The sequence below is a fragment of the Vipera berus genome, assembly GCF_964194415.1.
Source record: "Vipera berus genome assembly, chromosome: 2".
Lineage (NCBI taxonomy): Eukaryota > Metazoa > Chordata > Lepidosauria > Squamata > Viperidae > Vipera > Vipera berus.
In genome coordinates, this window is record NC_138203.1 from 216,792,546 (window position 1) to 216,820,437 (window position 27,892).

General features: G+C 41.3%; 1 protein-coding gene across 2 annotated transcripts in view; it reads right to left on the minus strand.

Moving 5' to 3' along the window:
• Nucleotides 1-27,892, minus strand: part of UBA7 (ubiquitin like modifier activating enzyme 7) — a 43,653-nt gene that overhangs the window by 13,442 nt on the left and 2,319 nt on the right. Inside the window, exons 2-20 of one of the 2 annotated variants that reach the window (XM_081320445.1) lie at nt 27,032-27,108; nt 26,300-26,468; nt 23,161-23,295; nt 22,640-22,746; nt 22,320-22,410; nt 21,626-21,761; nt 21,133-21,230; nt 19,477-19,623; nt 19,197-19,358; nt 9,939-10,040; nt 9,601-9,681; nt 7,877-8,032; nt 7,508-7,673; nt 6,068-6,264; nt 5,369-5,433; nt 4,872-5,052; nt 2,829-2,882; nt 2,037-2,226; nt 1,720-1,829 (exon numbers count right to left, since the gene is read on the minus strand). In XM_081320445.1, coding sequence (XP_081176571.1) covers nt 1,720-1,829; nt 2,037-2,226; nt 2,829-2,882; nt 4,872-5,052; nt 5,369-5,433; nt 6,068-6,264; nt 7,508-7,673; nt 7,877-8,032; nt 9,601-9,681; nt 9,939-10,040; nt 19,197-19,358; nt 19,477-19,623; nt 21,133-21,230; nt 21,626-21,761; nt 22,320-22,410; nt 22,640-22,746; nt 23,161-23,295; nt 26,300-26,468; nt 27,032-27,108 — 2,424 coding nt within the window. Of the gene's footprint in view, nt 1-1,719; nt 1,830-2,036; nt 2,227-2,828; nt 2,883-4,871; nt 5,053-5,368; nt 5,434-6,067; nt 6,265-7,507; nt 7,674-7,876; nt 8,033-9,596; nt 9,682-9,938; nt 10,041-19,196; nt 19,359-19,476; nt 19,624-21,132; nt 21,231-21,625; nt 21,762-22,319; nt 22,411-22,639; nt 22,747-23,160; nt 23,296-26,299; nt 26,469-27,031; nt 27,109-27,892 lie in introns of both variants that reach the window. The other variant, XM_081320446.1, reaches the window with a different exon arrangement.

The following is a 27,892-nucleotide window of genomic DNA, read 5'->3' on the forward strand; positions in this document are numbered from 1 at the left end:
AATCCTAAATGTCAACTCAGTGATAATATAACTCAAGACTCCAGCAACAGTAGCCTCCAAAACATGGAAAGGTCAAAGCAACTAAACCAGACTGGTAAATGAGATTTCTATTAGGAGCATTTGACAGCAACTTTCAACTGAAATGGCAATATATGGAAAATATTCCACCTTAAGTAAAATCTGGACCCCAATCCTGGCAGCTGATGACATATTTGGATATAATCCCCACAAGATTCCTACATTACAACTGCATTTCTGCAGACAAATGCCCACTGTATGCAAAAGGTTTGGCTCACAGCAGCTGTGAGCCTGTTCCAATCTTGCTCTGCACACAAGGAATATCATTCAATCACAATGTTCTCCCCTACTAAATAAAAAAGACTTCCTACTGCAAGATGTGAGCAAGCTGAGGAAGGCCATAACTCAGCACTGAAGGGTATTCTTTGTACACAGAAAGTCAGCTCCGCTTTCATTATCCAGCTGTAACTTTCCTTTTAAGAGTCTCAGATAGCAAGGGCGAGCAAAACCCTTGGCACGAACCCACCATTTTCCCGAAATGTCCCACATCCTTATCATTCCACGTTCAAGCACCTTCCCATTCTCCTCTCCCTGCCATTCTCATCTGCTGAACCCAGATCACAATGAATTTAGACCAACGAGCCTTCTGACTTTATTTTGTCTTAATTGTATGCATGGCTCAGAATTTTAAGTCTGTGATCAAGAAAACTTAGTTCTAGAGAGGTATGCCCAGGAATGTAGCCTCATCAACTCAAAAGAGATTATCCAGATATGGTTTGGTTCTCATATAAAGACAAATAATTGTTCTAAGTAGCATGCCTGAGTCTTGGGGTCACATGCTCCCACCTCCTCTTTTGTGGGATTCCATCACAAATTCAAGTCAAATCAATGTTTATTATAGTCAAAGACCACAGCAAGTTTAAAACACTCAGAGTATCCAGTTAAAGATGCTAGAAACTACCACAAATTGAATATGTAATTTAGCAGCCAAAAGCATGATTATTTCCTTTTTTTTTCTCTTGAGAATTTTCTTCTGGAAAGAAGATCTTAGTGTTTCCTCTGAGTCCATCTAAATCTTACCTACACATTTAATTTACAAATAAATTAAGGAAATCATTAGATACTTGGGAAGTTATGCTGTCAAACTGACCTAAATTCAGTCTTATCTAGCTTTTGTTTAGTTTCTGCCCATTTAACATGCCCTGGCCTCACCCACTTTTGGGCACAAGGATTCCAGCACATCAGTAAAGTCCAAATGCTTCCTTCGGCCTAAAAGAAGTTGCTCAGCCCACTTCAGGGTATCCAATGAGTTCTCAGTAAAGGTGAGATTCAAAACCAGGAGCCATCTGATTTGTACTTCTGTCTTTGAGTCACAATCCTAAATCTTGTGTACGTGATACAAAGGAAGTGTTTTTTGTAACTCAACATTTGAACTCTGAATATTAAAAAAATCATGTGGCTCTTGTTCATACTTGCCCTTTACAGATACTGGGACAATGGGAAAATCAGTTCATGAATCATCTCATAAAAGTGCTTTAGCTCTAAACTGAAATTGCCGGTCCAAGATGAAGAAGCATTGCCAGAACTGCTGGAGAGGAAGTCACAATTGGCATAGTGGAGTCACACGGTTTACTCACTGGCCTTCAAGGTCTACCAAGAAAGAAATACATAGCAAGATGCAATAAACGAGCATGTCCATACCTTGCCAAAGTGAAGTGGCTCCATATGACCAGATAAGAGGGCATTGTCTTTTTCAAGCTCTTCTCTTAACTTTCCCAATTCTTGCTTCAGTTGTACCAGCACTGACTGATCTAAAAGGCATATTTGGAACAGCCCAAGTAAGATGATTGATATGGGATGAACAAAACATTATCTGCTTGTTTAAAGCCTTTTATATAATCCTTACAGTTCAGTGATAACCTCCACCCACACCTTTGATGAGATCAGCAGAAGGATCTTTGGGAGCTAATGGAAGCAGTTTAGTTTTCTAACTATCATTGATCTTATTGATTTCTTACCAGCAGCACTTGGTAGTGTTGAAATATCTTCATCAGTAACAGGGATTTTCATCCCTTGACATGGGTGGAAGGGTGGGAGATGCATATCACGGAGGACTTGGAAGGTAATAGCTTTATCTTCATGAACAAGCAGCCTGTGTGTCTTGGCAAAGAGGCGACTGGCAATCACAATGAAGGCCTCGTGGGTGGGCTATAAAAATCCAAAGACAGCTTTAGCAGAGGCAGTACCAAATATATCCCCTTTTCCCCACTGCAGCTCTAAGTTCTTGTTTCTCATATCAGCAACTGGAAGCGCTGGGTGAGCCTTCAAAAATAAATTCCTTACCATTTGGCTAAACAAACTCTCCTGTGTTGTGATCAATACATCACATCACCTTATGTAGCTTTCTACTATGTCTGCAAGAAACAGTGGATTCAGGGACTGCATTCCAGTGAATCTTGAACCCTCCCTTGAAACATCCAAGGCAAGTTTGAAACAAGCTAGTTTTTCTCTTGCTGATTAGACATTTCTGGATTTCATACCCTTTTCTTTGCTATTCATTGTGAGTTGTTTGCCACCTGTTCTAGGAAATAATAAAAACAAAAAAATCCCCATTCATTGAGTGTGTGTGTGTGTGTGTGTGTGTGTGTGTTCGTGAGAGTGAATGTGTACATTTACTTTCATCCTTTTAACCTTAAGATGCGAATGGTCACCCAACAGTGAAATGGACCTTTCCCTGATGATGCTTACTGAAAAGGCAAAATCTGCTCTCTTCCAGAATCCCCAGTTCCCAAGATGAACAACTCACTCACATTACTGTAGTCAAACTGGAGTTGGTGGGGGCATTGAAGTCCAGAGCTTTTCTCCTGGGGACAAAGGTAGATGGGGTTAGTCAAGAAGCAACATGGGGTGCCAGAAAGAAGTTCAAGAAAGGAAACTCTACCGACCAAAGGCTGGAACTTGGCCAGGTAGGTTTTGCAGCCTGAAGGGAAGAGATTTAAGCCATGGAAGAGAGAATAAGTGAAGGGCTAAGAAACAATAGATGTGTGGCTGGAACAGTAGATGTGTATCTGTACCTTCTATACAGTAAGTCATGTAAGTCACAACAATAGAAAAACACAGTCTGCTTAAAATAATATTACTCCAGATCGTTGTGCAGGTCTGATCTGCAACTACAGGAAACGTTTGGTTGAGGTTATTGCTGCCAAAGGAGGGTCAACCAGTTATTAAGTCCAAAGGTTCACATACTTTTTCCCTGCACTGTGAATGTTTCCATCTTATCTTCAATTAAAACATGACAACAGCTAATGTTTGTGTAGTATTATTTTAAGCAGACTGTGTTTTTCTATTGTTGTGACTTACATGACGTTTAGAGGGCATTTTATGGCCAATTCATGCAAAAAACTACATAATCCCAAAGGGTTCACATACTTTTTCTTGCAACTGTATGTCTTACTTGTATATATTTTAATTACTCCAAAACATCCAGGGCCTCCTTCTCACAATAGGGTTACATTCCTTTCAGAGCAAAAATCATTTTCAAACTTTATTGCATGCTGATTTACAAAATGTGCTATTTCAAACCCAAAGAAGCTTATACAAAAGGACAATGCTTTATCATCCAAAAGATGGACACGGCAGCATGGCAGTATCACTTTCAGTAACACAAAGTACACAGTGAGGAAAAATGGAGAGTGAAAGTGCAGTGGAACCTGCAGCTGAGGTTGTGGAGCTACCAAAGGGCTCTAAATCGAACGTATAAAATTGGGGGCTTCACTATTTTTTTTACCCTTCCTTGAATCTGTTTATGAAAAGCCATGAAAAAGTGCGTATTATAATTCACTGCTACAGTAATCCTTCAATGGCATTTTCAATCCTGAGTGGAATACACAGGTATCAAAGAAGCCACCTTTATGTTAAGCATCTGGGTTTCCACAAAAATGTGCCGTAATTCCATACAATTCTTTCTTTTGATTTTCCTCTCAACAAAGCCAAGAAAATCACCTTCTGTGTTTTTAGGTATTAGCGTAACTAAATGAACAAAGAAGCAGTACAAGTTCTTTTCATAGAGCATGTGTGTTCCTGCAAGGATTAAAAAATACTTCATTTTATTTTCTATTTATAGGTAACACCACTTGCAAAATTATACCACCACCACTGTAGGGAGATGGATATAAATGATTATGTATCAACTACATACAAGGCAGATTGTTTCTAATCTTCTGAGCAGATGTCAGATAATCTGGACTAGGAAATACAGGAAGAGGGCTCTCGGTACTACCAGAACATCCTACATAGAAAGGGAATAGCTATCTTGAATCCTGCTTCACAACAAGAAGAGGAAGAGAGACAGATGCAGGACCGCTATTGAAACTGTTCTAGGTTGAATCCTAGCCTGAGCATCTGGAATCTCTGCTTTGAATATGCAGTATTAATTCTCTCTCGGTGGACTCCTGATTACTGTTTGTCTTTTGATTCAGATCCTATTAGGTTCCTGTTATTCTGAAGTTTGTCGCCAGTCTATAAAAAACTATAGGCAATTTATTTTCAGGATCTTCAGCTAGGATGTATGAGATATTTTACGACCATGGGCTTCTACCCAAAGAAGCAGCAAGAGTAAATGTTTGCGGAGCTAAGTCTAAAAAAGCAATGCCTCCAGGATGAGACCAGCACTTTCTGGAATGAGTTTTGATTAAATTGGAAGCCACTGCAAGAGAAATGTGCACTCTCATCCAAAGAAGGACAGAGGGAGGACTTTCCCTTGATCTTAAGCCATCCCCACTTCATTTGCTGGACCGTGGTGGGCAAGAAGCTAGGAAGTAGTTGAGGGTAGAAAGGATATGCTCATATCTCACATATTCAGGTGGAAGGTTGGACAGCAACTGCAGGATGTCTTGACAGAAAAGACGCTCCCAAAGTGTCCGGGCCCAGACCACGCAGTCTTCCCAGCAGTGTGGCTGCTCCTGAAGACTCATCTTCACTAGATTCAGCATCTCCAAACCTTCCATGCCTTCTTTCTCAAGGCAGGTGCGATCCCTGGATTTAAAAGTATACACACTACGGTTGGATTAAAGAAAATATCCAGCTGTTTTATTTCTTAAATATAGGAAAACTGCACCAATTTTATGGTTAAAATATCTATAGGCCTCTCAAAACAATCAGATCTCTTTGTTTCATTATTCTAAGAACAGCTATTGTTTAGTGAGATAAAGTATCTCCTAAACGTCCCGTCCCTGCTAGTGGAATAAGACATCAACTTGATTCCCAACACTGCTTATTCATGATTCTTCCACACACACACACAGTATTTATCCAGAACTCCATCTTTGTCAACATCTAGACTTTCACTCACCTCAGAAATGTATTAGTATCTTCTGCTCTTTTTTTGAAAAGATCCTCAAATTGATTTCGGGCCCACTGCAAAAGAAAAAGGTGAGGTGGGCTTGGGTATCTATTTTGCTGTTGTTAAATGCATTAAGCCTGTTGTTATGATCCGCAAGATGCACTCGCAAATAGCAAGCACTGGATAGCAGGCTCTGAGTATCTTGCATGTCACTATTTTCTGGGCTAACTAGGCTAACACGTACCACAGATCCCTAAAGTTAGGCATTTAGTTCTCTAATCTAGATATAAAGTGCTCTCCAATCAAATGCCCAGACAGAACCTTCCTCTACTGGGGGCGAAGGGGAATCGAATAGGGGCATGAAAAGCCTCAGGGTCCTGAAATCTGGAGAGGCCTCTGTTCTGTGAACTGGGAAGAAACAGCTGAAGATTTTCTTGAGGTGAAGAATTTTGGCTTAGCTTATGGGTGAAACAGCTGAACCCTATCTCCTGTCATCAAACCACTAACAGCCACTCTAGTTCTTGCCAAGCAGCCTGGAAAGAGTAAATGAAGCTAAAGGGCCAGGCAGAAGAAGGGAGATTTCCCTCTTTCAGGGCTGGCTCAACTGGAGAAAAAGGGAGGGGAGACGTCCCTTTGGAGCAGAGGCGGCACAGTTGATGAGGGGCAGAAGAAAGAGTAGCGTGGGCTATGGAAAAACAGTCCTTGTACCTGAATGGTGTGCTGGATGTTACTGGGAAAATAGCGCAGAGTGCAGAGAGGGAACTCTCCTCTGTCCCCATCCTGAATTTGTCCATGTGACTTTGTCAGGTAAGGCACAAAGACCAGGGCATGTCCCTTGGTGCCATGGGTCCCAGAATCGAGCAGAGGTTTGAGGTAGCGCACACATCTTTCACCCACATAGTTTCCTGCAGGGAAAGGAAAAGGGGGAAGCCTAAACTGTTGCTCACCTCTTTGGGTGATTCTATTTCCATAGCTAACTAACTTCTAGGAGAGAAAGGGGTCAAGAAACACAAGAGCAGCCATTTGTGGATTGCTGAAGTCACTTTCCTTTGAAAGTTTAAGGAAATCAAAGTTGATGGCAAAAAAGAGCTGATTGTCTTCCTTCATTCTCTGAAAAAGAGAACTGGAAGAAAACCAAGACAAAATCCAAACTATATAAAGTATATATTAGGCCATGTTTTGAATACTCCAAATCATGGTATGAGAGATGGATAAATATTACGCAAATTTAATTGATTATTTAGGTGCCCTCAATTCAGCCTTGACTCCTAATCACTCCATAGAAAATGCTCACCAATCTCTTTACAATAGAAACCTATAGTTCTTTGAAGAATTTTTTGCAGTAATTGATCCTGTTCATCCACCTTATATATTGTTTTCCCTTCCTCCTTCCAAGTTTAACAGGTGTGTGTGTTTGTGTGTGTGTGTGATTCAGTCCATTATCAACTTCCATCCCAAGCCAAAGCATTTGGGTTTCTTCTTGTGGGTCATTGTCTCAAAGGTGTAGTCAGTTTGTATTTGGTCCACAACTAATTTATTTATTTTTTCTTGCAGTTCATGGTACCTTTATTAATAGTTTCCAAATCTATCATTCTAACATTAGCACTGATAATGTTACCTAGTTTGGGTAATGAAACGTCTGCAAGAAAACAACGAAGCTCAGAGAGCACCAAGGATCCTTAGTCTATCATTCGCTCAGAGAGCACCAAGGATCCTTAGTCTATCATTCTATCTTCTTTCTCTCACTCTTTCTGTGCATATAACTTTGAAAGCCATACATCCTTACAGAAAAGAACTGCTGCTTTAACTATTCTGACCTTTGTATCATAGGAATAGCCCTTATATTTTATCTTGTCAAAATTTACCTTTCCCTTAAAATTGAGAGAAGTCATGCAAAAATATTATTTAGCAGCGTGAAATATATGCAAGTATATAAATGTATATACATACATACATGCGTTTTTCAAACTAGAATGTTTCAGAGGTACTGGGGTTACTACTTTCAAATTTCCCAGTGCAGTACGGTCATTGGTGATGGCGGGCAGCATCAGAGAATTGTATCCCAATTTATCCAGGAGCAATTACATTGTGGAAGACTGGAACACTTTAAGCATAGAGACTCATTCCCATTATGATTGAAGGACTCACTGGCTCGAAAGCTGTCCAGGGCACTGGCTACACCATCCAAACCCAGGAAGAAGTCATCCCCATAGAAGTGTTCTGTGTTGGGCCCAACCTCATTGTGCTCAGCTATTATATTGATATTGGGATTCATAAGTCTTATGGCATTTGCAGCCACTTCTGACTTCCGCTTCTATAGAAACAAAGGAAACATGATTAGATCTAGGATTAAAATTGGTCATTGACCAAAGTACAAAAATAGAAGTCAAGTAAAAAAAACACTTTTACATTAAAAATCAAGTTGCTAGTATTCTGACCAGCAGCAAAACTCAAGAGCTTGTAAAATCAACGCTCTTCTCTCAATTGTTTTCCCACCATCATGCTTGCATTACTTACAGTTACATCTTGTTGTCGAAATAGGAACTGCCTGTGCAGGTTGGACTTTTCAATGATGTCCATGTCTGTCACAGTGATCTTCCCGCCCTCGCCAGCAGCCAAGCCAATCATTGCAAAATTCTTCAAGAGTTCACAACCAATCGCACCTGCTCCTACCTAAAGAAGTTGTTCATAATAAGATTGAGACCCCATGACATTTTGGAACTATATCAGAAACTGGAGATAGCTTCTCAAATTATATATGGTTGGTTCTGATCCACACCTGTCCTGTATACCTTTTCTCCATCTGCATACTATTAGCCTAATTCTCATGCAATTTCAATAAAGTGTGCATGGCAATTACAAAGCCTGGACAGAAGTACTCACACAAGAAAACTGCTATCAAAAGTCTCAAAACTTTCTGAATGCAATTCTGGGAGAAGGGTAGAAATGACATACAGAATGATCTCTCATTTTAAAAATTGAACTCCTGATCGCATTTGATATTACAGATATCAATTAGCCCAAAATCTAAAAAAAAGAGAGAGAAACACATGATTTTAATATGTTTCCATTATAGCTGGTACACTAGATTAACTCTTAATTTTGCCATGGAATACAGACACAGACAAGAAACTTCACAAATTCATGGGATCCATATGACAATTCTTCTATTGTGTGAAACATACATGAACTATGCAAGGGCCTTCAAACAAGAAAAAGGAGTAAAACCGGGATGCAATGTCAACCCAACCCTCTTTTATCTTATAAATCAACTATTTAGCAGCTGTTTTTAAAATGGCTGTGAAGTCCAGGATTACCAGAATGTGACTCAGCAGCACAAAATATAGTGGTGATCTCACACACTCCCTTCAATAACAGAGTCATGCAAAAGAATAAAAGGAAAGATTTTGCAAAAGGTGAATGTATCTGGCAATAGTGTATTTGGTCCCTGACTATTTTTCAAAAATATTCTCATGGAGCCTAGAAATTTGATCAATATCAATCCCTCTAGGCTTGTTTGCTTCTTTCCTGATACTTAGGGATCCATGCTGAATTTTCCAAAAATCCTTGAATTCAGATCTGCAAAAAAGCAATATGCTGTAATTTAAGACTTCATTACCTTTGCTATAATAATTTTGTCCCATTATCTAGTGGGAATAATTTCAACATCTGGAGTCTTTCTTTGATAATCAGGAATCTGTTAATTAGGATAAAATCTGATATCTACAGCAGCAGTTCAGCCAGCAAATGATAGGTTTACCACTATCTCCCCCGCAAAAAAACCCCCCAGAACCCACTAAACCAATAACAGCTGCAGGAACAATCTAAGCCTCATCATAGAAAAATAATAATTCTTTCTTTGTGCACCCTTTCAGGCTTCAAAACGATCAAATGCTCCCTCTGCTGTGAAAAACTGGAAGAAAAGGCACCAAGGTTTATCCATTCTCTTTCAAAAGCTTCTGGGTGAAAATGTGGTTTCCTGGCCTGCATGGGAAATTAGCTCATCAAAAAAAGTTGTTTTAATTATTGGAACCACAAAGGCCAGTTGGAAGAGCTGTAGATGTATCATCCCAGATGAGATAAGATAAATGAGAGCTGGAGAGACAACAGACAACAAAAATAGGAACTCAGCACACAGCATAATTTGCCCAAACCAAATACACACATTATAATGAACCTAGTTAGGGTGCAGGAAAAAAGGTTGTTTCGTGTGGTCTGCAGGAGTTGCATGCCTTACTCACCAGGAAATACTTCTGCTCCCCAAGTCGTTTTTGGAAGTCAGCCCCAAAGACAGCAATCTGCCCATCGTAGCGAGTAGCACACTGTCAGAGATGGAGATGTTAGAACGGGAACATTCCAGACCGGAGGCAAAATGAAACCAGCCCCATTTCTCAAGGGCATTCTCAGAAAGTCTAGTTGGCTGCCTTTATGGAACTCAGCATCAGGGAAGAGAGAGAGAGATGAAAATGTTTCCGACAGCCACTAGTGGAAACCTTTCTACATGGAGTCGTGATGGGTCAGAACTGAGTGGTTTGGCGGGGGGGGGGGGGAAGGCAAACTACAGAATGTAACTACTCACTGGGGCACAGTTTGTCTCTGTCAGCTGCTCCCCTTCAGGCAGGCATTCATAGGCATCAAAGTACAGCCACTGATCCAAAGGGGTGAACTTCCCCGAGACAGCCTACAAGCAAAATAACATAGAAGCTTTGTTCAAGCAAAAGATTATAATGAACATCATGGAAGCTGGAATCCAACATATCTATATCTTAAGCCTGTAAAGCAGGCCCAGTTTCAGTAGGTGATATTTTTGCTTATTCAGTCTCGTTATTCAGAAAAAAAATCACATCTTGTTGGTGTTTGGTCTTCTACCCAACTAATAAAGGCACAAAGCCCATCAGGGAATGGGGAGACTGGTGCTTCTTCATCACTCTAGTCACTTCACTAATCTCGTTGAGCACTAATTCATCCAGGAACTTGACAGAGTGGCTCATCTATATTGCAACAGGCAGAAAATAAATTACTCTAGGAAAAAGAGAAAATGAAATGATCGCAGCGGTTTCCAGCCCAAGACAGACTGAGTGCCTATGATTTGGAGTCTTCCCACATGAAATTAATTTCTGTGTGATTCAAACAATGTTTAATCCTGTCTTCTGCATTTGTCACTTGCAACAAGTGGTCAGTTACAATGCTTTATGAAGGATGGTCTTTAAATCCAGAGGGCCTTCTGTGATGAAGCCTCATCAGTCCAAATCTTGTTACAGAAGACAAAACTTCCAAAGGCCCTTGGCATTGCCCCTGAATAATAGACACACTGCTGCCTATCACACTGAGCAATATTAAATTCTACTAAAGTTAAAGTAATTATTATTTCATTTATATATGTATTATCGATATTATTACACACTGTACACAATCTATTCCTGGTGGTGGTGGTATTTGTCATGAATGTTGTCTGTTTGGGCAATGTACACTGTACATCTGAGTGAAAGAGTAAAGTCGGATGGCCAAAAAGGGATACAGGGAAGTTTGAACCAAAATACATTTTACCAAATGAGATTTTTTTAAAAAACTGCATGTGCTCAGGTATAATGCCAAGGCCCACAACTGTATATTTTAAAACCTTGTTAATGTTTTTATTTGTAGCCACCTACAGTTATTTAGGGACAGATGGCATATATGCGTTAATAATAATATACATTTTAATAACAAAAACAAGAAAACCTGATAATGGCTAAGAGCAGGAAAGTTGAATAAAAGAGACAGAAGGGCAAATTCTAATTGCACAAGACCAAGCCTTAAAAACAAATTCATGTTGTTGTTAGTTGCGAAGTCGTGTCCGACCCATCGCAACCCCATGGACAACATTCCTCCAGGCCTTCCTGTCCTCTACCATCTTCTGGAGTCCATTTAAGCTCACGCCTACTGCTTCAGTGACTCCATCCAGCCATCTCATTCTCTGTCGTCCCCTTCTTCTATTGCCCTCAATCTTTCCCAGCATTAGGCTCTTCTCCAGTGAGTCCTTCCTTCTCATTAGGTGGCCAAAGTATTTGAGTTTTAGCTTCAGGATCTGGCCTTCTAAAGAGCAGTCAGGGTTGATCTCCTCTAGGACTGACCGATTTGATCGCCTTGCAGTCCAAGGGACTCGCAGGAGTCTTCTCCAGCACCAGAGTTCAAAGGCCTCAATTCTTTGGTGCTCAGCCTTTTTTATGGTCCAACTTTCACTGCCATACATTGCAACTGGGAAGACCATAGCCTTGACTATATGCACTTTTGTTGACAGGGTGATGTCTCTGCTTTTTAGTGTGTTGTCTAGATTTGCCATGGCTTTCCTCCCGAGAAGCAAGCATCTTTTAATTTCTTGGCTACAGTCCCCATCTGCAGTGATCTTGGAGCCCAGGAAAATTCATACAAATTCATACAAAGCCAGAATTGAGAAGACTGCAACAGATGACAAATGCTGTCTCTGCAAAGAAGCTGAAGAAACAGCGAACACCTGGTTAGTTGCTGCAAGAAGATCACACAGACTGATGGCATGACAAAGTGGCAACAATGGTGTGCTGGAATATCCACAAGAAATTGCAAAAAATTCTGGATAGTGGACACTGCAGTACTCAAAACAGCAGAATAAAAAAAACTTGGTGAAAAATCACAAAAGAAAACAAAGATAGAACCAACATGTCCCTAAAAATCTGGAGCACCATTTAAACACCAAGGGCATTGATAAATCACCATCAGTCAATTGCAAAAGGCAGTTTTCCTTGGAACATCTTAAATCCAGTGATGATATTTTTAACACCATCAAATAACCACATTTGCCTAACCCAGATCCTTAGGAAGAACTCAATAGGTGGATACAAATGCCGAAACCAGTCTAAATAACTGTCTAACTGTGCAACCAAACATAAGAATGTCATACTGTAAGTCACTGTCTACAAACTACAATGGCTACCTTCACATATCATACTAAATCAAATATTTTTATTTATTTATTTTATTTTAATTCCATTTATATCCCGCCCTTCTCCGAAGACTCAGGGCGGCTTACAAGCTTAGCAGTAGCCTTCATTCTATGTATATGCCTGCTTATTAGGGCTTTCACACACACCCCAGCGGCATTATTACAAAGTCAGCTTAATTGTCCCCAACAATCTGGGTCCTCATTTTACCTACCTCGGAAGGATGGAAGGCTGAGTCAACCTTGAGCCTGGTGGGATGCGAACCTGCACTAATTGCAGGCAGCTGGTGTTACTTAAGGAGGCATTAACCCACTGCTCCACCAAGGCTCAGAAAACCTAACCAAACCATGTTATGGCTCAGCATGAATCAAACTGGGAAATTCCAGGACTCTAGAACTTTACGGCCAGGATTGTAGACACAGCAGAACGAAAGAAAGCCTAAAAGAAGAAGAATAGCTGGAGGGAGCCAGTTATGTGTGAGAAGACCACAGTTCAGAGAGGAAATGTTACCAGGAAACCTAACTTGGCTGTACTAGATGTAAGTAATATTAGAGTTCTATCCAGGCTGTATTTCTTTTAGAGGTTCAAGCCAGCTTACATGGGGATTTACCTTCATTGTGATGACTGGGGGGGGGAAAATCAGAGGTTTGCTGAGAGAGGGTGACAAGCCCAAAATCAGCTTTTAAGTTTCCATGGTTTTAGTCCGGTAAATTAAATCTCAATAAAGGAAAGTATGGCATTGCTCCTCTTACTCACTCTTGCTCAAGATTGTAATCATTATATTGCAATACATTTTGTCTGAGGAACTAGGGATCATCAGAATCCTGATCTTTAAACTCTTATACATTTTTTCTATTTTAAGTTAACATTTAGCCATTGTAGCAGAGTCTTACAGTGGCTATATCCTTCGGTTCATCCATCGTTTGACATATCTAGAGAATCAGCTAGAAAAATCCCAAGTAATTTTCCCTAAGGTGCTCCACATATCTCGTGATTAGTAATACATTTGGCCAGACTTTAGCTATTTAGTTACCAATATATTTTGACTTTCAGTAGTCAGTGTGTGTCAGAGCTCTGAGTAAGGACTTCAACAAGCCTCTTATCAACTCATAAAAGATAAAAGATAAAATCTTAGGTTGTTTCTTGATGAAGTGTCTTTTGTGCAATCGGTCTGCCTCCTTAATGGAATTTTACCTGGGTTGTAATGGTTGAGACATCATCTCCTATTTCTTAGCTTTCCTGTTTTTTCCCCCCAAAAGCTCTTTACAAGTTTTGCTTATCACAAAAAGATATTAAAAAGGTAAACTGCTCTGTGTCGTTTATCTGGTAGAATCAGAAGCTGCCTTGTAATCATTTGCAAAAGGGCTTACAGAGGTAAGATTTGAATCACAGGTTTCCTCAGTGTGTCCTATAATTACATTTACACTGACCGAATTGTGCTTCTCAGAAAGTACGGTAGGAAGCGTGCAGTAAGACAAGGTGCCAAAAGGAGGACATTTAGCTTTACAAGTAGTCCTCCGTTTGCAACCACAAGTGGGCCTGGAATCTTGGTTTTTGTGCTAAGTGGTTATTAAGCAAGATGCCATATGACCGCTTTGCTCAATTAACCACAATCCTGGTTCTCCCAGTTGTGGTTGTTAAGTGAAATGCAAGGGAGAGAACCCAGACCTCCAGGGCACGGTGCAGCCATCACACCCAGGAAAGCCAGGTCCTGTCCCTCACCACTGAAGAGAACAATTGTGAGAATGATGGCGTTTGCTAGATGCTTTCACCAGATTGAGGTCCAGTCCTCCAGCACCTATGAGGGTTTCTTTCCCTGCATGAATGGGAGGCAAAGTCTCTTAGAGTGCCGGAAGACTGGGCCTCAAATCCTCTTCACTTGTGACTTTCCCTGCTGGTTTCCCAATGATTTTCTGATGAAGCTGGCAGTGAAGATTGCAAATGGCCACCACATGATCACAGGGCACTTGGCAACCAGTTTTAAATGTGGACAGGTTGCCAAGACCTGCAACGTTTTATGACAGCCATCGTGGCTGCAAACCATTATTAAACAACCAGTCTTGAGCTGAGGACTACTTGCATGCAAAAAATGGATACATCATAAAGCCTTTATTATATTTATTCTCTCTTCCTCACAAAGCATGAAACCAGCCTTATGGCCAATTGAAAATGGGGCCTAAATAGAAGAGGGTCATGTTTCTTATTACTCTTCAAAAAACACCTCTGTATTAGGAATCTTGTCCAGTGACAAAGAAGTTGCTCATCTATCATGTGGCTGTAATGCAGGGTTCTTCAAACTTGGCCCTTTTATGACTTGTGGACTTCAACGTGCCTGGCTGAGGAATTCTGGGAGTTGAAGTCCACAAGTCACAAAAGGGCCAGGTTTGAAGGCCCCTGCTGTAATCTGTTGACCCGGACTTAGGGGACAGTATAGGAAGTATCAATTGTGAATACGTGCAGATGGCCCCGCTATCTCTGGCCACTTGCAGGACCATGAATGCAAGGTCATAAAAGGAAACACCTAATATCCTAACCCACCCGGGAACATATGGTGTCTTAGGGAAAGACCTAAAACAACCAAACACCCAAAAGGGAACATATGGTGTCTTAGGGGAAAACACAAAAGGGAACATTTTTAGCTACCTCTGCTTTCTTCCTTCTTATCTACAGTGTGCCAGCCTTAAAGGGCAAAGTCTTTGTCTTATGTGTGTCAGCTTTGCTGGGTGAATTGCTTATGTAATCAAAGAAGGTATAAAAATAAGGGTTTTTCTGTTATTTGGGGCTTTTCTCTCTTTTAGAGAAGCCCGTCTTTGTTTAGCTAAATAAAAACATAAAGCTTGAAGGCAACTTCTGGTTTCCTGTATTTTTTTTATCAAGCAAAACCTCAGAACCTGCACATCAAATCTTTCCACTACGGTAAAATATATTACAGTTTTGTTTAAAATATTGTATTGTACGGATTAGATTTAATTATAAATTAACTGTATACAGTATGATGCAAATCAGCATTTTTTTTCTTGAGATGCATTTCCTCTTTGGGGTGATGTTTAAGTGGCCACCCTTCTAAACAGCGATCCGTGAAGGAAGAATTTCTCCTCTCTTCTCTGGCCTCCTTCTGACCGGTGCAACTTAGAGAAACAGATGAGCTAAAAGAGAGCTCAGCTTCCTATCATTCCTTAAAAATGGTTTAAAAGCATAAACTGCCATCTGGTGGACATTTTATAAATTATGAGCAAAACATACTTTCATCTGGTTAGATTTTATAACGTTTTATAAGAAGGGACCTTGGAGGTCTTCTAGTCCACCCTTCTGCCCAAGCAGGAGATCCTATACCACTCTGGACAAATGGCTGCCCAATCCCTTCTTAAAAAACCTCCAGTGAAGAAGCACCACAACTTCTGGAGGCAAGTCGTTCCACTAATTTGAAATCCATTCTGTAATGTATTGGGCTTGATTGTTAACACCACGTGGTAATGGCTGGTAGGCTGCTTGAGCAGGGAGCTAGCTAACGGCTCCCAGCATCTCAGACAACCGTCTCCAGCACTGCTATTGGTTGCCCCTAGGGCGGCAATAGGTTGCTTCAAACCTATTGGCCGCCGCCTAGGGGCCAGGGTATAAATTGCTGCATCTGCAGCCCTGTTCTCTAGTTCAGATCCTGCAAGCAATAAACCATGTTCTTTGCTGAACTCACTCGCCTCGTCTTCATTCCTGCGCAACGAACCCAGTACACAACACATTCCACATATTGTAATCCATTCCAATTAGGACAGAAAACCCTTCTCTGCTTGATAGACAACACTGATGGACAACACTGGAGTTAAAGCAAAAACCATGCCAGTGTGAATAGTAAAAATTAACATTAAATATTCTTTAACTGTCATCTCTCTTAACAATAGCTTGGACAATCTATGAGTAGTATACATCTTCCTTAGTTGAGTTCTCAGATTACAAAAACCCAGCTTTTATCTAAAAACATGCCCTCAGGCTACACAAGAGGTCCACAACCCCCAGTGTGTGGACTGGTACTAGTTCATGGCCCACTGGAAACAGGGCCGCAAAAGTGGCAGGCAGGCATACAAAACTCCATTTGCGCACGTGAAACCATCCCCTCCCCTTCACTACCGCCGTCCGCCTCTCCTGCCGCTGTTGGTCCGCAGAGCTGGAAAGGTTGGGGACCGCTGCACTAGAGGATCTGTGAGTCCACCGTTCCAGATGAGCAAGAAGGAAGAACAAAATAAAGACACACCACAAGCTGGTCAAGAAAGGAATATCATGTTGTCTGGATCCAAAATTATGGCTAAATATCGTGGCAGAAACACCTTGAATATTAAAAGATGTCCAGACTGCAAGAAGCCAAACTTTTTTAATCATGCTTCGATTTTTAAAAAAAAGTGGACATCCTTCACTGGCAAACCTGTACAAAGGCAGTCGGAAAGCTGAATTTCAGTACTAGGACTAAAGCCAGTGGGGCAGCTGCAATTCTCAATGGGAAGCCCTGAACTTCGTTCAGGTACAGTTACAAAAATGGTTAGCAAAGCCATCACAATGGATGGAAAACTTCTCGTGCAGCTTCAAAACTATTTCTTTTAGTTTCCTATAAAAATTCATAGTTATTCCTAATATTGTATACTGCTCTCATGCATTCAAAGTACTTTGTGTATTTTATTAATTAATCCTTTCAAGAATCTTGTAAGTTAAGTCAATATTATGTTTCTGTACTTTTTTTTGCAGATGAGGAATACTGAAGTTGAAAAAGACTGGCTTACCTAGGGCACATACTGAATTCCCCAAAGAGGTGAAACCTAGAGACTTTCTGATTTATAGCTTTTTAAAACTACGACTTTATATTAGATATCGCTAGCATGATCATTCCTTATTGTGGGTATAACCTACGTTGAACTTCTCCAGGAGCTCCTCTCATTTTAACCTTGCAATCATTTTATGATGTTTACTATGCTGAGAGAAACTGGATTTATCATTCAGTGAGGACTTGAATCTGGATTTACCAAATCCAGGTGTTTAATTACTGGACCACTGGCTTTTTATTCAAAGGCACGTCTTAGCAGAATTTCCTTAACGCTTAAGACAATGTCCTTAATAATTAAAGCAGACATGTCAAACTCGCGACATCATGTGACATTGCGCAATGTATCGGGACAGTTTTGCCATTGCCGGCAATGGGGTGGGCGCAGCTTCTGGATGACGTGTCCGGCCCACGGGCCGGCAGTTTGACACCCCTGACACCCCTGGGCACAACATTTCCTATTATTATATAATAAAAATTCAGTTTAGTGTAACATGACTAATATCACACACATAAAATGGAAATCCGTCAGAAATATCTATGGGAAATGATTGCAGATAGTATGTGGACTACAATTCCTATAGTAGATAGACGTTTTTGGAACTACAGGTAGTCTCTGCCTTGTGACCATTCACTTAATGATGGCCCAGAAAGAGTTTACTTCCATGCATGGAGGGGATATGAACTTTCAGCCAGCCCCTAGAGACAAGGAGGAGCAGAAAGCCAAGCAGAGAGTAGAGAGTCAGTGCAGAAAGGGAAGAAACATGGGGTGCCTCAGGCAGGTGCTAAGGGATTGCTAAGTGTTAAAGTCATGTGACACAACACTTTATGACCGTGTTGCTTAGCAGTGGAGATTTCAGTCCCAATTACCGCCATTAACCAAGGACTACCGCTATGCCCTAAAAAGCAGAGACATCACCCTGTCAACAAAAGTGCGTATAGTCAAGGCTATGGTCTTCCCAGTTGCAATGTATGGCAGTGAAAGTTGGACCATAAGAAAGGCTGAGCGCCAAAGAATTGAGGCCTTTGAACTGTGGTGCTGGAGAAGACTCCTGCGAGTCCCTTGGACCGCAAGGCGATCAAACCGGTCAGTCCTAGAGGAGATCAATCCTGACTGCTCTTTAGAAGGCCAGATCCTGAAGCTAAAACTCAAGTACTTTGGCCACCTAATGAGAAGGAAGGACTCACTGGAGAAGAGCCTAATGCTGGGAAAGATCGAGGGCAATAGAAGAAGGGGACGACAGAGAATGAGGTGGCTGGATGGAGTCACTGAAGCAGTAGGCGTGAGCTTAAATGGACTCCAGAAGATGGTAGAGGACAGGAAGGCCTGGAGGAATGTTGTCCATAGGGTCGCAATGGGTCGGACACGACTTCGCAGCTAACAACAACCGCTATGCCATGCTATGATATCACTAGCACAGGGGTAGGCAACCTTGGCTCTTTTATGACTCGTGGACTTCAACTCCCAGAATTCCTGAGCCAGCCATGGCTGGCTCAGGAATTCTGGGAGTTGAAGTCCACGAGTCATAAAAGAGCCAAGGTTGCCTACCCCTGCGCTAGCAGCAGCTAAGGGGAGCAAAGAAGAGAAGGAAACGAAAACATGGAAAAGTTCATTAGGGGCAATGTTGGGGTTAGAGTTACTGAAGAGGAGGGGGTAACACAGGTCAGGTTTACCCTACTCTTTAAGTCTTGTTCTACTTGTCTCGAGAATGAGAGTAAATCCTTGGTTCAACAGACATTCGTCTTGAATTGACATTCTTTGTCCCACACCTCCACCCATTAATTGACTAAATAGAAGATAATTACAATGAGTATGGGCTTTAAAATGTTGGCATTTCTCTCAAAAGTGAACATATATTCCAAAATGTTCACTTTCTGTCATACCACAAATCCTTTTTCCTTTTCCCATTTGCTTTCATTTTCGTTATTTCCCTTTCCTATTTGTTTTCGTTTTCTTTTTAAAACCATATTTTAGTTGATGGTTAATTACTATTTGTCTCTTTAATAATTTTTTTTTTAAAAAAGCAATCAAATCAGTCAATCAACTTCTGCCTGTTGTTAAAAGTCTGCTGCTCACCTTTAGGACTTCTTGGGCCGCAATGCCTCCAATAAGGCTATTCATAGGGCTCAGATTCCCCATACATCCATATGCAAACGTCCGTATCAGATTCTCTTGTTCCTGATCCATAGCATCCATAGCTGGGGTCCTCACCAGCTCTATTAACATATCTGCATCTGCCTGCCAAAGAATAATGACTGAGGTTGAAGAATAGACTTGGCTGGGGAAGGGAAAGGGGAGGGAAGGAAAAGGAAAGGGGGAAAGTAAATAGCTGGATAGGTAGGTAGGCCAGACCTACCCGATTCTGAGGCCTAGGAAGTCGACCATTTTTTTTCTGGAATGTGTGAAGTGCCTGGAAGGCTGCATGAAGAGTGTGATAACGAAACAATTTATTTCTATCTTGCGTGTTAATCTTGGGATTATCCATGCAGGCTCGCAGAGACTCCTAGGAATATAGAGAAATCAGCAAAAAGGGAAATAACACGTCGTTTCTCTCAGATACCGTATCTCAAGAAGAAGTTCTCTTGCCAAAAGAATATGTAAAGCACACTTAGCCCATTTGCCCCAGCAAGTCTCAGATTTTTGAATTTTAAATCCAACATAACAGTAACAAAGAATTGCAGATAGAGACAAAAAGCCCTTTTTTACAAGAAATTATATAGAAGCAAATTAATATTAACACTTATCAGCTACGGCAAGGATCCCCAAACCCAGTCTGCGGCCCGGCAGCAGGCCATGGCCTGTTGGGAACCAGGCCATGCAAGTGGCGGGCGAGCACGCAAGCGAAGCTCCTTTCGCACAAGTGGAAGGCACACACCCCAAACCATCACCTCTTCCCTCTGCCCTGCCACCACTGCTGCCAGTCCGCGGTGGTGGAAAGGCTGGGGAACGCTGAGCTATGGTGCTTTTAAAGTACATAAAGAAATGCATTGATATTGTTGATGTTATGTACTGGGCTTGTGGTACCTCACCACATGCGTTGCTGGAGAACTAACGGTTCTCTAGCAACCCAGACAGGACGTCTCCAGTCCTGCAATTGGTCAACTTTGGGTGGCAAGCATAGGTTTAATCCGATTGGTTGCTACCAGAGGGTCTGGCTATATATTGTGGCAGGGTGCACCCAAGTTCCCAGTACAGTTCCAGCTTAATAAAAGAATGAGTTTCTCTGTACTCAGCTGTGCATCTTCATTCCTGCTCATCAGAGCCCACAACATAATAGTTGACATTCATTTTTAGTAATATAGTTATACAATAATGAATAGGACATGGGCTGAGCTTGCATTTACCACTGAAATGCACTTACCATTTTCTCCTAAATACAAACCGCAAAATATATAAAATGAGAGAGAGAGAGAGTGCACTAACTACCCCAACCTTTCAGACAGTGATCCAGTCTTGGACTCGTGTGTGTGTGTGTGTGTGTGTGTGTGTGTGTGTGTGTGTGTGTTTAAGATCAGAAGAGGTGAATCATTCTGCTACATGTCACTACTGATAAATGTGCCATTAATCTACAATGATTTTTAAGTTGAGCTCAGACAGACATCCTTCCCAGTTCGACTCAACCTGGAACAAAGCTGAGGTTTTCTACATGAAGAATGTATTATACTTCTGAGTTGCTGGCCAGCACAGTTTCCTACACAGAATTTTATATCACAAGCAAGCACACGCAGCTTATGCTAATTTTTCTCAAGAAGGAACACTACCTACCAGCCTCATTTCAACTGGAGGATGTGCAGTGTTAATTCATTATGAATGGATCAATAGTCTAAAAATTTCAGGAAGGTAACAAGTTGGATGGAAGCTTATTTTAATCTCTCTCCCCCGTATAAAACAACATTGTACATCTCACAACATATTTGTTCAAGAATCAGTCCTTTATGTAAAGTAGCCTGAAAAGAAGAACTCCGTTTTTCAAAACTCCCAAGATATGTACAGCACAGAAATGAGAACCTACATAGGAGTGTTTTTGAGGCATCTTGACCTGAGTGATGATCCCACCACGCTGGTAGGGAGAAAAGGAAGACGTGTCTTCAATTTCCAGGGTGTGTTTTCCTAAAAACAGAGCAAAAAGATTGAGATTCTGCCCTGAGTCTATGCTTAATCCTAATCCTAGCCCTATGCAGTTTGATTTTTAGAGTCAGATAAAATCATGTGAATCCAGCTGCTAAAAATGTAACCTTTGAAATTCAGGTTTCTCTAAGCTTGAAAATATTCTGGTTTCCTGACAAATATTTTATACTTCCACACTGAAACCTCACAACTTTCCTTAGTTTTCCTATCAACACCACTACTAAACCATTCTGTCATTCTTCTCTTATATACTCTTCACCATCTCAATTTCATGATGGGTTTTCCATGTTAATCCTCCAGTTCTTTATGAACCTGTTCCACATTCAAGTAAGAAAGACACATGAAGACCTGAAGGGAAAGGAAAAAAGTCCTATTACCTTTCACACAAATCTTAGACTTAGAACCATTCAGTTGTGTCATCCCCTCAATCTCAGAGAACATCACCCAGTCACCATCCATAAAGCAATGTTCTTGGTCATCATCATAGACCATAGTCAAGAGATCAGGATTACCCTGGGTGAAGGAAAGAAATCTGAGATTAATTATTACCTTCCCTTTCAGCATGATCAACCTATTTCCTCTCTAATTGTTTGGATTCCAATATAAAATGCACCCCAAACTGACCTTGCGATATTAATAAAATTGACAAGGGTTAATTAGTAATAGTCCAGCTATAGAAAACAGACAGCTTGGCTTACCTCCCCCACCCCTGCTTTTCAGCTTGAGAGAGAATAGTTGCTTTGAAATGGAAATTCTTCATCCACAGTGGAAATGTGCTGGGATTTCACATAAATACAAGCCCCTTGTCATGACATTATTTATTATTTAGATGATTCCCCTTGACCAAAATCAGACACCATCTCCCGATAATCCCTTCATAAAAATAAACATGGGGGCTACCTTGGATAGAGACATTATATTGAGGTTTTAAAGGAGATGGCGCAAGAAGGGAATTACGAGTAGAAAAGTAATACAGAAAATTGAGGTAATGAAAAAACATTGGCTTGGTTTGCAAAGTATGTGATTCTATATTGGTAGAACAGCCATTGTTATCCCAGGGAAAGAAGTTACCAAGGTGATGTGTTTAATGGCAGCAGATGTAGGCTCAGCTTCTGAAGGATCATACACCACAAAGTTTTCTCCAAAGTCACAGAAAACCTGTCTGGAATCAAGAGGAAAAGAAAAACAAGTCATGCCTTAAAGGATGCATTCAACGTATGCGCCACCCTTAGAAACACGTAGCACACATATAGACCAACAGTAACTTTCAACTACAGAGTCTTCCTATTCAAAAAAAAAATTTCTCTACAATGTTCCAGCATTATTTATATACATTTTCCATCTCCTTGGTTACTTCCTAGAAAAAGGACAAACCATTCATCCATACATACCCAGCTAGGCCCTTTGTGCTAGCTAGGACAAAGCAAATTTGATTGGCATGGCAGAAATCACTGATGTCCAGCTGTTCCTCCAAGGATGAGTTGGTCAGGACCACAACCTGGAATACATTGGATACATAAGCCACATTAAGGAATATCCAATCACAGAGAATGACTGGAAGGACATTCTCCAAACATACGCTCTCCGTTTAATGTCTGACAAGAATACACCACACATCTATCCATTCTGGACACATCAGTCAAGGCAACTGCATTTGTTTGCAGATGCAACTCCCAGTCCAAATCTTATAATTCTTTTGGAAAATTTACCATAAAGTTACAGCTGACAGAAATATTTGAGATGGATTGACAAGCTTTCTACTACTGTAGGATGAAGAACAGAAACTCTTCCATCAGTTCAGGTAAATCGTGCCTAATTGTTAGCTTTCATCACTTCTTTCTAGCATCACTAAAATTGCTTCTTCTCCCATATTTCTCACTTCCATGGCATGAGACACGTAACTCTGTCTTACCTTGAAAGTAGCCAAGAAGTTCTCCGTTAGTTTACTGGTGTTAAATTTCACCTCGGCCTTCCTATTTAACGCGGAGAGTTGTTCGTGGGAAACCTTAGCTCGGTTTTGCCCCACATGATTCTCTGACAGGTAGAACTACAGAGACACAACAATGCTAAGAGTAAACAAAAGTCCTTTACAGAATTCTTTGCCACCAGTAAAACAGCACTTTTGCCCTTTTCTTGCCTTATTTTACTTTCAGATGCAGTGCATTGTCTAATAGCATATTTTGGAGCTGATTTTTACATCTCTATTCCCAGCAGCATTTGCATACCATGTGTGCATTCAGCAGTGTTTCTCAACCTTGGTAAATTTAAGACAGATGGATTATATCTCCCAGAATTCCCCAGCCAGGAAACTGAAGCCCATCCATCTTAAAGCTGCTAAGGTTGAGAAATACTGCACTATACAGTAGCTGTAATACTGCAGGAGCGTAAGATAAATGTATAAGGTTTCTGTTGATGAGAGAAAAGGACTTTAATACCTTGCATTGCTTTAAATCCTCCTCAATACTGAAAAAAACAGAATTCTGACACCACATTGATAGCTTGCTATTCCAGGCCAAAAAGAGATTATTCCAGTCTAAACATTCATTAAACTTTCCAAACTGGTCAATCTTTTAGAATCCCAAGACCAGATTAATCATTCAGCCACATGTTGTATAGAATTAAATTATCAACAATTATCTGTTGTTAAATGAGCAATACTAACTGAGAATCCAGATGGCATGTGGGAAATTGGGTCCTATCACATACTAGAAAACTGTCTTTAAATGCTGGGCATTCCTCTTGTTGCGAGTGAAGAAGGACAGTGCAAAACGTGGGTTGAAACCTATTAAGAAAACCAAGATCATGGCATCCGGCCCTCTCAATTCCTGGCAAATAGATGGGGAAGAAATGGAGGTAGTGACAGATTTTATTTTCCTGGGCTCCAAGATCACTGCAGATGGGGACTGTAGCCAAGAAATTAAAACATGCTTGCTCCTGGGGAGGAAAGCCATGACAAATCTAGACAGCAAACTAAAAAGCAGAGACATCACCCTGTCAACAAAAGTGCGTATAGTCAAGGCTATGGTCTTCCCAGTTGCAATGTATGGCAGTGAAAGTTTGACCATAAGAAAGGCCGAGCGCCAAAAAATTGAGGCCTTTGAGCTATGGTGCTGGAGAAGACTCCTGCGAGTCCCTTGGACTGCAAGGCGATCAAACCGGTCAGTCCTAGAGGAGATCAACCCTGACTGCTCTTTAGAAGGCCAGATCCTGAAGCTAAAACTCAAAAAACTTTGGCCACCTAATGAGAAGGAAGGACTCACTGGAGAGGAGCCTAATGCTGGGAAAGATTGAGGGCAATAGAAGAAGGGGACGACAGAGAATGAGGTGGCTGGATGGAGTCACTGAAGCAGTAGGCGTGAGCTTAAATGGACTCCAGAAGATGGTAGAGGACAGGAAGGCCTGGAGGAACGTTGTCCATAGGGTTGCGATGGGTCAGACACGACTTCGCAGCTAACAACAACAACATTCCTTCAGTTCTCATAATGCCATCTGCAAACCTCTGCTGGCACCTTTACTTAGCCCAGGTTTACAAGAAATAACCTCAGTGAATGAGAACTTAAATGCTGGCATATGAGGCAGGCATGGAAATGTGCTCTTGTATCTCTATCTGCCCCACACTCCTCCTTCCAGCTTAGGAGAACAGAGGAAGCAATTGCCCTGTATGTAGATGCACTCCTTCTGCAGCATGTCTGGTGAGTTCCACAGTCAACCAGGGTGGATGGGGAAAAAATCACATGGCCCTCCTAGCGCCACTTGTAAGTTTAGGTGGCATGAATGACAGGAAAATGACATAGCAATACTGGAGGGGGGTGGAATTTGGCAGAGGGTGAGGATTATTGGAACCATCTGCAGGGATTCTAATCTAATCTAATCCACAGAGCTCTGGGTGAAGACCAATGTCCCTTTTTGCTGCACAGTATTCTGGGCTAAGGAACCTGGAGCATCTTTCTTTAGACAGGAGGATTTGGAGAACAAGTTACCTTCAATTCTCCTGCACAAGCAACGTGCCACTTCCTTTGTGCTAAGAAAGGAGGAGATGAAATCCAAAGTTGCTCTGGACATCAAGGTGGGTGGCAAAAATTTAATTAGCGAATTAATATTCCCCACCTCCTTCTGTACAGAAAGAAATGCTCTCTGCAAATGGGATGGATAGGAATGGCTTTAGAAATTAGTAATATATAGAAAAATGCATGTGTATGTGCATATGGTGTCTATGGATTTACATATATTACATATAGGCTTCTGGAAAAGTATCTGTAGCAGGATACGGCCTTATCTGGACCTGGATTCCTTACGTACAGTCACCCATGCCCTTGTGACCTCTCGCCTAGACTATTGTAACGCTCTCTACATGGGGCTGTCCTTGAGATCCACTCGGAAGCTTCAACTGGTGCAAAGTGCAGCGGCACGGACACTCTTGGGAGCCTCCCGATACTCCCATATCACACCTCTCCTCTGTGCGCTGCACTGGCTTCCGGTTGCCTTCCGTGTGAAGTTCAAGGTGCTAACAATGACATACAAAGCCCTACATGGCATGGGTCCGGACTACCTACGGGAGCACCTTCTGCCAATGTCAGCACCCCACCGTCCTGTGCGCTCCCACAGAGAGGGCCTCCTCAGGGTGCCACCGCTCAAGGAATGTCGGCTGGTGGCCCCCAGGGGGAGGGCATTCTCAGTGGGTGCGCCAGCCCTCTGGAACAGCTTACCAACCGAAATCCGGATGGCCCCCGACCTCCGTACCTTCCGACGCGACTTAAAAACTTTCTTGTTCCAGCAGTCCGGCCTGGCATGATAGCGTTAATTGGGGACCCAGTTTGTTTTCACTATTGTTTTTTATTATTTTTATTGTTCATCTGTATACCTTCCTTCCTCTGTACACCGCCCCGAGTCCCTCGGGAGAAGGGCGGTTTATAAAAACTAATAAATAAATAAATAAATAAATAAATAAATAAAACCTACACAGAATGTGTGAACAAAGTCAAAGGAAGACCTGTTCTACGCCTTGCAACTGCTCTCTCACATTTGTTAGGCAAGATCAGTAAATTGCATACCTGCGAGGACAGGTCACTCCACTGGGCATCATTTTCGTCATGGAGAGTGACATATTTCACACCAGCAAGAATCACATTTTTGGCAATCTCGACCCCCAGGCCTGTCATTCCAGAAACCAGCACGGTTGCTGTAGCTATCTTCCGCATGGCCGCATGCCCCAGCAGATAGCTAGAACAAAAACATCACAATGATGCAAATGCCAAGCCTGAACAGCGAACTTCTTTGCTCAACTGCACTTTTACCCTTACTTTGATTTTCTTTGCCAGTTACCGCTTCCTGTTTTTCCCCCCATCTGTCATTATGCAATTTGTGCATGGAATGACCTCAGGAGATGGACAGATTGGACAAGCGGCATGTAAAAGGTATCTTAGCTCCAAGGGTTTCACACAGGGCAGGCGTGGGAAATGTTTTACAAAGGACCTTCTCCAGTTTTCCATAAAGGATAAGAAGGGGGGAAACACTTTCTATCTTGCAAAATTCTGTTAATGTAACCTTACAATAAAGATAGGAATTGGTTTTCCTGATTGTACTTCCTGTATGGACTACTTTGCAGTGTTAACGGTTGTCTTAATCCCCAGATTCTTCTGCAAAATAATTTCCACCAGATGCTCTCTCGTTATCTAAGTACTCTGTCATTAGCGGGTCTCTATTATACCAGCTCTCAAGCAAAAGCCCTTTGTGGCTTCTTAGCATTCCTCCCACTTTTGTGTCCCATGTTATATCAGACTCACAGTTGGCGAGAATACAATTCCTCGTCGATATCCGGAACGTCCTCTTTGGCACTCATTCTGATCTTGCTGCTTCTGTGCTGTCAGGAGCAAAAAAAAGAGGACCAAGGCAAGTAAATTAGGCTATTGGAAAGTCTTGATTCATGAACTTATTGTCCAAGTATCAATTATGGCTGTGCTTACTAAACTGCCGGGGAGAACTGTCCTCTCCTCTAGAACGACATTCTCTGTGATATCAGAGAAGCCCCAACCCTGTTAACTTTCCACAAAGACATTAATACAGGGGTCTTCAAACTTGGCAACTTTTAAGACTTGTTGACTTCAACTCCCAGAATTCCTCAGCCAGCTGGGAGTTGGAGTCAACAAGTCTTAAAGTTGCCAAGTTTGAAGACCCCTGCATTAGGAGCTTGATGCTCCAGAGGGCCTTGCAGGGCTGAAGGAGCCATTTTAATCCTTCCTGATGAGGATGATGTTTTGGCTCTTCCTTTACAGGTAGGGTGTAATTGATCACATTTTTATTATTTTTTGTGATTATGTAGCTGTGTCTAGTTTTAATCCTATTACTATTTTGTTGCAAGTTGCTCAAAGTCAGTCGTGATTGGAATGGCATAACTCAGTACATTTCTTAATTTTTTTTCTATCAAGACCCTTTCCCACTCTAAAAAATTATGGAAGACCCCAAAAAAGCTTTTGTTTGTATTTATCATTTATGGTATTAAAAATTTAAACTGATGCATTTGTACAATATTTGCTCATTGAGTAATGCAGAAATAACTAGATAAATAAAATACTTTTTTGGGGGAAATCTATTTTTAACAAATTATTTTTATTTTAACAAATTATTTTAACAAATTATTTTTAACA